Below are 11,050 nucleotides of genomic sequence, written 5' to 3' on the forward strand. Positions count from 1 at the left end.
TATCTGAACATTCCCATTGCAACAAACGGCAACAGTAAGTCTTTATTTGTCCTTTTTTTGTCTTTCTAATTGCTTTTTAGCTAGTGAATGATCAGCTTACAAACGATAAAATAATCATCCTTCATCCATATTATAAATATCATTCCAATGAAACTTGTCCAATTTAGCTTGAATTTCAGGTAAAGCATTTTCAATATTCTCTATGATAACTGAACCACTTTCACCAAATTTTTTATAAAACTTAATTCCATGTCTCGCCTTGAACCGCTCTAGCCAACCACTGAGAAGTTAAAGTCTGAATCTCCATCACCATACATTTTCTATAGAAACTCCTTTGTTTTAGCTTGAATCATTTCTCCGGTCATGTTCACTTTCTCTTGATATTGGAGAAACCACTCATACAATACCTTTTCTAATTTAGGATAACTGGCTAATTTGTGCCTTTTAATATTGCTATTTGTTATCTTTTTTTATAAATATTATGCTAACCTTTTGAGAGTATTTGATATTGTTCCTTAGAGAGAGATGCTCATTTTTATACTCACATAATGCTTTTTCACATTTCATATGTTAGTATAGATTTTTTTACACTTTTCAAATGAGAAGCCATGGAGAAGAAGATATATATAAATTTTTATATTTGAAATTAAAGTGCATATTTCTATTTATAAATATTTTATTGTGCACTTGAAACACTTCATATTCTATTATACATACATGCATGCATTGCATTTTAAACCACATCATTCCCAAAATTAGCTCTGACACAATAGACATCTAGAATATCAAAAATTATTTCTAAATTCTTTAATTCCTTCATTAATTTTATATAAATTTAATAAAAAAAATATATAAACATTAACTATTTTCTAAAATAATAATCTCTATAAGATAATAATTTTTTTATGATTCCAAGATTATTATTTTATAGAAATTCTATTGTAGGATATCACCGGCTTCTAAAGCAAAAAGCTTTTGTTATGAGCATCTACAGATCTCCTTTATTAACATGACTATCATCCCCAGCATCCACAATATTTCTTTCACTGTTATCTCCTCCTTTATTAACATTACTATTATCATATGCTTGCAAAAGCATCAACAAAAAAACTATAATGCTTGCAAAGGAAGTGAAAAAGGTACAGAACCGAAAAAGAAAAATAGTCGAAAGAATAGAAATATGTTGGTTGACATTTCTTAGTATTTCAAAATCTGGATGTACAAAAATCAGATAGTCCCCAACAGCATTTCCCCTCTATTTTCCGCCCACATATAAGAATGATGTGTTCTCTTTAATACTTCGCCTTAAACCTTGCCTATTTTTGCAAAAGTAGTTATATACACTAACAGTGTCCACTCTCACATATACATAGGGCAAAAATTATTGACATCTAAATATGCAAGGTCAGTATTGTTTCTCTGCATGCATCTATTGCATGAGTAGAATATGAGCCTCTGCAGGCTGAGTTCCGCCATTTTCTGCTGCCAGGTTCGCCTAGGAATCACGATAGATAGGTTGTGGCATCCACTTGAGGTTCACATATAATGTTCCAGATTTAGCACCATCAATCGGAAACTTGTCTTTGTATTCCCCTTCCAAAATGACCCTTGTCAATGTCATGATGCATCTTCCCATGTAGTCCTGCGAGAATTTAAAGTTCAGACTATTTTAAACAGGATATACTATCAGTTCAAAGGACAACAGAACCACGCACAAAAGCATCCTGACAGAAGAAAACATTTGGTCTTAATCAGAGAATAAATGGAGATAACAGTCCGCATGTAGGTGTCCTCCCCAGTTTATTAGGAATCGAGTCGATTCTAGAGCAAGGCCAGAAAAGCATTTTAGTCCTGCAAATGCTCTACTCCCAAGTCCCAACGTAGATACCTTTGATCGAACTAGAGTGCTAGACTTAGTATAATGCAAGCAAGACAGCCTGTGATACTATATTACTCGATATCCAAAAACAAAATATCAACATAAATAGACTAGATAATGCTGGCAAATAGTTTTTTAATTTTTTACCTTGCCAAATGTATCATGGTCCCAAACTTCAAGAATTAGCATATCATGCAATCCATCTTCAACAACAAAGTCAAAAGTTTGATTCCAGACAGGGTTCAAGCTGTCATTCACAACCTGAATATGAAGATTTACAAATGAACCGTCACTATAACTAGAGAAAATCATACTACACAAATGAGCACACAACAACCCAAGGTGAGCACGAACAACCACATGAAACCTCCTTATAGATGAGTGCCCTATACAACACTCAGATCGGCAAAAATAATGGCAAAAACTTGAAACAAAAATGAGATTCTTAAGGAAATGAGAATAAGACATTGAAGATACCCAAGACATATCATTTAAACAAAAGACAAAAGAAAGATGAATGCAACTCTTTGGAATTTGAGTCGACTATTTCAAAACTATAAAACCCCTTAACAAAACCAGAACTCTTAGTATTAACTGAAAGAGGAAGCAAATGAATTTCTTAACAATATTCCGAAGGGGACGTTGTATTTAGATTAGGTATTTCAACTTGCGCATCCAAGGTTCCAACCATTGGGAAGGAACGTGGTGGTTAAGAAAGGGAAGGTCTATTTCTCTCCTTGTATTGTCACAAATCAATTGATCAACAGATCCTAAGTGAGAAACTTCCTGAATTTTAGGTAGCAAAATATCATATTTCTGTAATAAGAGGTAACAAGAGTCACATAAACAGGAATTGGAAGAAAATTCTCATGTATTAAATTTAAGCTTCAAATCAATATAACTCCTAGATTTTCCTTAACTGCATCACTTACCCTGGTTTTGTTCCTTGTCTCTGATTTCTTCATTGTTAGAACAACATAGGGATCGGCCTTGCCCATCAAATCTACAACAGGTAAATCTTCAGCAGATATCACAGTTACAGAAAGAACTCCTCTAACAATGACGTCCCTTCTCCTCTGTGTGCCCGCTTGTCCATTTTCAGTGATTTCCATTCCATCAACACCACCTTTTAGAACCTTCTCCAATGATGTCATTGAAAAGGTGGGAGCAAAAGGGTTTTTAAAGCCATTCTCCATACCAAATGGACAGTATAAAAGCTCCAAGTGAACCTGTTATTATAAAAAAAATTGCGACACGCATAAAATATTTGGCATACAATGAATAGAAGACTTTTTCTTGCTGCAACTTGCAGTTGCAAAGAAATGATTTGAGTTGATATAAAGCAGCAAAAAGTTAGTCATGAGTTCTCATATTAGCATCTCTCATCAACAGTTTAAAATTAAAATAAGTATCCAACCAACTAAACCTCCACAAGTTTAGAAATCAAGTTTTTGCAGAGTAAATCAGTGGGTGAACACACAACTGGTCTCTCAAATGTCAGCAAATATTCTCGATGTCTGCTTGTTTATAATTTTGTATATATGTAAGTGAATTCCTTTCCTTGAAATGATATATGAAAAATCAAATTTTCCTTCAACTTGGAAAATAATCACAGAGATAACTGAAGCAACTATCCCTAAACACATTTTACGAAATAAAAGATCCCCCAATGATACCATCTTAGACCATGCCCAATCAAAATAAATTAGAACTTTTTGAACCAAAAACAGGGAAATTAATAAGTCTCATTTAGCCAGTGGCATCATGAAGTGCCCATGGCCAGCTCGATATATGATACTTCCTAAAGCCAATTGATTCAGGCAGTGCAAGCTTCCAAACCCAGCTATAGTAATATTCAATTAGCTGAAGTTCACAAAAATAACAATGAAGATGGAGAAAAGGAAAACCAAAAGATTCTTAGTCATAGTAAGTAAGAATGACAACTCCTGAATTAAATTAAATTAATATGTTTCTAAGAAGTTAACATCCTCACCTGCCCCCGGTTTCTATTATCCCTTTGGACCTCTAAATCTTTAACCAGCTTCAACCATACATCTTTCACTTTACCAGGCTGAAGCTCACATAGTTGCACTTGAGCACATCCAATGAGCTCAGACGACTGCAGCCCTTCATCGTCAAAGATCTTTACCACCAAGTGCTGAGTGGATGCATCTTCAACAATAAATTCGAAGTGTTCATTCCATATTGGATTAAGATCATTGTTCTGCAAGATAAAGAACAAGAAATTACTTCAATAAAGTTGAGTAAAACAAGAACAGATAGTGTATACTAGAATATCTTACGATTGTTTTACTCGTTTTTATTCTGTCACGTATAGGACGTATGTATAGTTCAGCATAGGGATCCGATTTCCCAATGATGTCTTTGTTTGTCAACTCCTTTGCTTGCACAAGCTTCACTTCCAACATCCCAACAGGCTTCAACTCCAGATCACTGAAAACAATATTTATTTGATATTTCCAAGAACGGTTACAAACAAAGATTGCAGAAACAAATAAGCAACCATCAATAGAAGACGTTCACAACTATCCCTGATTGATTAAAGAAGAAAGAACTACCAACACTTCTCTGAACTGCTCAATCAAGCCACTCAGAGAGAATTGTAGTCTATTAACCTCTCAACATGAGAATGACTATTCAGAGGCATTCATATGGCTGTCTACAATAGTGGCATGACCGGCAATACCCTTCTTTTTTATCAACAATAGTGTACAAAAGGGAAAACAGTTATAAAAATTAAAATAATAAAACAAAATACTGGCCTACCTATAATCCCCAGGCAAAATTGGAATAACTTTCCGAACAGGCCAGGTGATAGAGTCTTCAATAGCATCCCTTATTGTCCCCTGTGTAGGTAAAAATGTCATTTTATTTAACTTGGAGCATAAATCACAGACATCAGAAAACTGGAACTAGCAGATTGTCTTATATATATAAATGCAACCAAGTGACACACTGGGGCCATGGATCATGAAAGAGGTTGATCCGAAGATAATAACTCAAGGGCACTGGCTATTGTATACATATATCCTTCATCATCACCATAATATACAAGTGAGCATAGTTGCACCCATTCATATGCACATACAAAAATAAGCAATTTCAACACCTTACACATTAAATTGAATTGACCTATTCAAGTTCATTTTTCCAGTGTATCTGATAAAATATAAAATTGAAGTAATCTATTCAAGTTCATTTCCAGTTTATCTGATAAAGCATCCAAGGTCCAAAACCTTTTAACGCTGACATGACCCTTACATATAATCTACAATGATTCAATTCACTCTTGGAACCAAATTTAGTGAAAATCTGAACATCACATTCTTGTGGATGAGTAATTCCTTTTGGAGAAAATGCCAATACATTAACTCAAGCTACCACCCGATATACAACATGAATCACAGAATGCTGCAAAGAAAAAGCCCATTCCAAATCACAAGCAATTTTTTGGAACCACTTTAAGTTCAAGAACCAGTGACATTCAACAAAAAGAGAAGAATACAATCTGTCCACTAAATGCAATATGGCCTTAAACTCACAGAATACTGGAACGAAGCAATTCTGAATTTGCTCAACTTATCAAGTGATTCCTAGTCATGGACCTCAAATTATAGGTAAAAGGACCTAGTAAAATTCACATGTTAGGGCCATAGTTTTCCTTTTGTTGGGAAAGAAGTTAGTGCCATAATTAAATTTCGACTGAAGTGGAAAAACTTAGTGATTGGGATCTAGAAATCAAAGCGAATATTACCAGACCACTGTATAATAATCTTAAAACTTCACAATCTAGATTTGATGCAAAGCAGCTTAGGATTAAGGGGAAAGGCTGTGAAACTGAAAATTGAATTTCATAGGGACGGGAAAATATTCAATTTGTTTACTGTAACAATGACAAATAAGAAGTCAATTTAGTTGATTTAGTGAAACAATAATCCATATCATATGAGATTTTAGAGAAGGCAATAATAGATTTCACAAACCTCAATAGCATCATAAATTCCAGGAATTGTTGATATGTCACCACCAATAACTTTAAGTGTAAAATCCAGCTTTTTCTGCAAGTCAGAAACCCAGAATCAACCACAAATACGAGTCCATCATCCACGGGTATCTGCATGGACATGTGTGTGTGTGCATACATTATGTGTGTTTGAGAGAGAGAGAGAGAGAGAGAGAGAGAGAGGGAGAGAGAGAGAGAGGGAGAGAGGAAGTGGATTGATGACCCATATTTGTTACTTCAAAATCCTCTTCTTGATGTTGTGCCCACGGATTTGTGTGTGCATGTGTGAACATATCTTAAATCATAGATCAGAATCTTCTAAAAGTCAGAAGGTGTGCTGCACCTTCTGTCGCAGAGAAAAACAAACAGCTCCAAAGCAAGGAAACTCATTAACTAGTGGCTTAAAGATCAACCTGAAAACCCCAGTAAATCCGATATTTTTCACCTGCATAAAATCAGAGTAAAAGAATAAAGCATCATTTAATATGCTAAGGGACTATATTCATAAGAAGGCAAAAGGAGGCATTAACAAAAAGAAATGAAAGTCTCATTTATAAAACAGAAGTTTCTCGTAGGTCCAAAAACACCTATGTATCCATAAGCTGCTGTCCACTAGACCAAATTTAAAATATTAAGCCATTTATCTTTCTCCGCTGTGACAAACAATTCCTTGCCTCAAATGTCAAGATTTCTGTTTTTCCTCATGCAATATGAAGAGGCGAGAGGCAATAATCGAATCTTTACCTCTCGTGGAAGTATGTAAACCTCTCCAAGCCTAGCTAATCCTCAATGAAAAGCCAAAACAACCCAGGAATTCCCCATAACTGAATAAGCCAAATCCCATGACCGTGTTGTAGCACTTTCACTTTGCTATTTATTAGCTATCATTCCCCCAATTTTCAGGAGGTTATCTATAGACATGCTGCTCCCAAGCCTAAAAACTCTATAGGAGGAGAAATCTTCCATAATTCAGATTTCAATCCATGGTCTAAACCCCAAAAACTGAAAAAATCAAGTATCCAGGGATGGACAAGCATCTTCTTATACTCTTAAATAAAAATGCATCTGAGCCATTTTGTCCAAAAGGGTAAAGAACAAAATCCCAACAAACACAACAATATAGAATTTTGCATTTCTTTTAAAGGCTAAACTCTAATTAATATCAAAACAACCTCATCAGGTTTTAACAATTTGGAAAAATTACGATTTGTACTAATATCAAATGAAGATTGCAAAATTCTCATAAAAAATGCTACAAATTTTGTGTGGTTTCAATAGTGTAGGTGGGGCAGTGTTATAGAGGCATTCGGACGGAGATAAATTGTCAAAAGTAAGGATGAAGATTCTTTAATATGTTGCCTTCAAAATGGTTGATATCTCACAAAATTGTTTTCGAAAAATGGCATCAAATATCCAAAAATTACCTGCACAGGCAAAGAAACACCAAGTCTAGTCTTAATATCAAGAACAATACTTGGATTTCCATCCCAGTTCATTTCCAACTCCATCGTAATGCCACTCCCTCCATCTTCAATAATGGAAACTCCTAAAAATTAAGATAGCTTTGTAAGAACCTACAAATAAGGATGACCAGTTTGTACGGTGTTTACAAAAAATTTTACACCAATATATCATATGAAAAGATTCTATTTTGCATAATCACAATAGAATCCCCAGGTGAAGTATGGTTTTAATAAATGCTATAACTACTATGGATAAAGAAAAAATCCCCTGCAAACAAGTCTTTAACAGAAGCTCAGCATGCTAATATGGGCTAACACCATTTGACCAGAAGAATCTAAATTGATATTGCTACATGCATTTCTAATTGCTCAAGAAAATTAATAGAGCATGCTGATCAATTTAAATTCAATACTCCAAACAAATTGAATGCATAGATTAAAAAACTACAATCCAATGCCATTTGATACAAAAGAAGCAAAACTAACCTGTAAATTGTGGTGCAACAGTTCCTAGAGTAAGCTTGGAAAACTTAAGAGATGACAATATGATCGGTCTATATTGCTCAAGAACAGGCTCCACTGAAGCCTTTATCAACTCAGATGCTGCCTACACAATCAAAATTTTATGACACATTCATTACTCTTAAATCCTATCCAAACAACACAACCAGTAACATGACATTTCCTTCGAAGCTACCAACTAAGTAACTTCATATCCCCTTGATCCTCACGTTTTACATTAACTGATAATTAAAACCCAGAAAGGCACATATGCATAAAGCTATTACCTCATTAACATAAGGCCAGATCTTTGTGAGATGAAGATTAAGCCAAGTCAACTGAAGAAACACAAAAGAGAAACATAAGCAAATCAGCCACTTCAACAATCAACCCTGATACACATAGAGAAAGGAAAAAAGAGTAAGTGGAGAAGTGGAGAACATAACTTCTGGCGCTGAGAGAAAACAACCCAGGAAGGGTAAAACTCAGAAGGCAATATCTTTCGTGAATCCTCCACAGTCATCCTTGCAAAAGCAGCTACAGTTCTTGCCTGAAACCACCAAAACAGAAAATTTTAAAAAAAAAATGGAAATTAATTAACCAAGAAAACAGCTTTAAGGTTAAAAATTAAATAGACATTACTGACAAGCTCAGAACGACGCTTGGATCTTGCATTCTCTGACTTTACAAAACCAACAACAATGGCAAGTCCAACAGCAAGACCAATAACTAACCCAAAGAAGAACGACATTTCTTTTAACTGCGTCTAAAAGAGAGAAGGCCAGTAAGAAAGAAACTACAAGATTCTTTTTTTTTTTTAAGAAACGGGAACTATAAGATTGAAAGAAGAAGAAAGGTTGCGTTTCTTGTATTGATTTTTTTCTTTTTTTTAGGCTAAAAGAAATATAGAGCTTTTGCTTAAACAGTGATGATCAAGTGGTCTAAAAGTCTAAGAAAAATCAAGTGGAGGGGTTTCGTTGGAATCAAAGATACAAGGCGGACACATCGGGTAAAAAGGGATTTCGGGTATTGCAAGAAAGTAAGTGAAAGGCCATTTGCCGACACGAAAGCCGACCATAAACTATGAAAGTTCCTTCCTTTTTGGTGTTTTTCGGGCATGCTCCTTTTATTTTTCTTTGCTTCCACTGATTAGATGGCAAATGCCTGTTTTAGAGTGTGATTTCCTCGTAATTTTTGGACACCTCTGCGTCATTACCAAATGCTAGTTCACTTATCATAAGTTTTTTAACTGCTTAACAATGTCTTTTTTTTTTTGTCTTCCAAAAGTCTGGAAAAAAAAAAAGACAATTTAAAAATTCATTAAAAAAATGAACAAGGATCCGAGTATAAATGAGTCGTACCTTCCTGTATTCTACTCCAGATCCGACCTTTAAAAAAATAAATAAAAAGAACTTGATGTTACCTCGCCATTAATTTAATTGAGCTCAGTTTGAAGCTTTCACATCTAATAGCTAATTGAATTTGAGTATTATAATAATTAACATAGGATTTACACAAGCTAATAGTAATTTAAAAATATTCTTATGTTTTTCTTTCTTAAAAAACAGAATTTGGTCATATTTAACATTTATAATTTCTTTTGGGAATAACTTTATATTTATAATGGAGTTGAGTTCAAATTTGTTTATTTTTTAATAAAATTTACTATAAAATATATTTTATTTTTTTGTAGAAACTGGTGATCTGAAGCCAACGATTAAGTCTCCGGTGAACGGAGGGCGTTGCTGTAACGGTCCTCAGCTTAATCATATAACCCTAGTTGAAGGTCAAGAATAAACGATTGGAGACAGGACAGCATTAGAGAATACTTAAGCACCAGGGCTTTCTTTTTTTTTTCTTTTTTTTTTTTTTGTTTCTTTGTGAAATAAAAGATTGGTGGGTAGAAATTGTGTGCATAGAGTAGCAAGTATGCTGGATGGAGCTTACTACAAATAATATCATGACAAAGGATTAAGGGTCTTTTTTGGAATTTCAAATATGATTCAGGACAAAAATTATTTATGATTGTCAGGATAATTAATATTGTTGAACAACCGTATAACTAGAAAATATCAACAACAATCCAATAAGTAAGAATAAAAGGGACAAGTAAAGAAAGAGTACGAACAAATTTAAAATAAAAAAACTCTAGGTGTTATTTTGTTGATTTAAAAATTTAAAAGAAGTATTAAGATTATTATATCTGCTGGAGAAAAAATGTGATAAAATTGAAAAAGACACTATAAATTTACATATATATTAAAATATATATATATATATATATATAATAGAAATTTATTGTACTTAAACTATTTTTTAAAAGTATTTTAAAAAGTTATAAATATAAATAAATATACTTATAAAATAAAAAATTAATAGTAATAGTGAAAAGTATATATTTAATAAAAAAAATACTATGCATTATTATATTAGGTATTTCATATTTTTTTCAAATGAGCATAATGCAAATTTGAAAGAAGTTCAACAGCAAAAATATATTCATTTAATAAATAATAAGTGTTAAATATATATCTAAAATTTAAAAAATATAATATAATATAATAAATATAATTCAAAAAATATTTAACAATAAATGGTATATATTATAAAACATAATGAACGTTAAATATTTGTTAAATATTAGAAACTAAATATGTAAAATAAAAAAGAAATATTATTGGTTATATTTAAAAGGGCTAAAAAATAAAAAATATAATTATTTTTATTAATTATTTAAAAAATAAATTCGAATAATTCGGTGGAATTTCCTCTGTAAAGTACTAGAGTTGAGTTGAGTTTTATTAGAGTGATTTAAAAGTGAAGGGCCGAAGAGGTGTTGTCGACCTGAACCAGGCCAGAGCTATCTTTGGGCCCAAGCCTGTACTCACATACATGTGAGTGGCTCTGCACATGCATTAAGGTATCAAGTACTGCTGCATCAATTGTCCTGATATGCTGTGCAACCAAAGAAAATAAAAGAAAAAGAGCGGATTTGGCCTTCTCCATTCCATCCTGCAAGGACTGAGACGGGTATGAGAAAAAATAAATTTTAAAATAGAATTGGAAGGACTCAAGCACTACCTATTATATTTATTTTATATGTTTTTATATTAAAATATATATTTTTATTACTTTTTTAAATATACTTATTTAATATTTTTTAACTATTATTGAATTATAATT

General features: G+C 33.0%; 1 protein-coding gene across 1 annotated transcript; it reads right to left on the reverse strand.

Annotated features, from left to right (window-relative positions):
* Positions 1–1,170: 1,170 nt before the first annotated feature.
* Positions 1,171–9,112, reverse strand: LOC8263864 (synaptotagmin-5). The gene is made up of 13 exons (XM_015726363.3): positions 8,514–9,112; positions 8,313–8,417; positions 8,155–8,205; positions 7,853–7,973; positions 7,328–7,449; positions 6,247–6,348; positions 5,884–5,958; positions 4,667–4,746; positions 4,183–4,333; positions 3,873–4,103; positions 2,812–3,108; positions 2,027–2,140; positions 1,171–1,642 (listed from the first exon to the last, which is right to left on the reverse strand). The coding sequence occupies exons 1-13, from the start codon at positions 8,616–8,618 to the stop codon at positions 1,496–1,498; spliced, it is 1,701 nt and encodes a 566-aa protein (XP_015581849.1). The 5' UTR covers positions 8,619–9,112; the 3' UTR covers positions 1,171–1,495.
* Between the last annotated feature and the right edge of the window lie 1,938 nt (positions 9,113–11,050).

Source organism: Ricinus communis, chromosome 3 (assembly GCF_019578655.1).
Source record: "Ricinus communis isolate WT05 ecotype wild-type chromosome 3, ASM1957865v1, whole genome shotgun sequence".
Taxonomy (NCBI): Eukaryota; Viridiplantae; Streptophyta; class Magnoliopsida; order Malpighiales; family Euphorbiaceae; genus Ricinus; species Ricinus communis.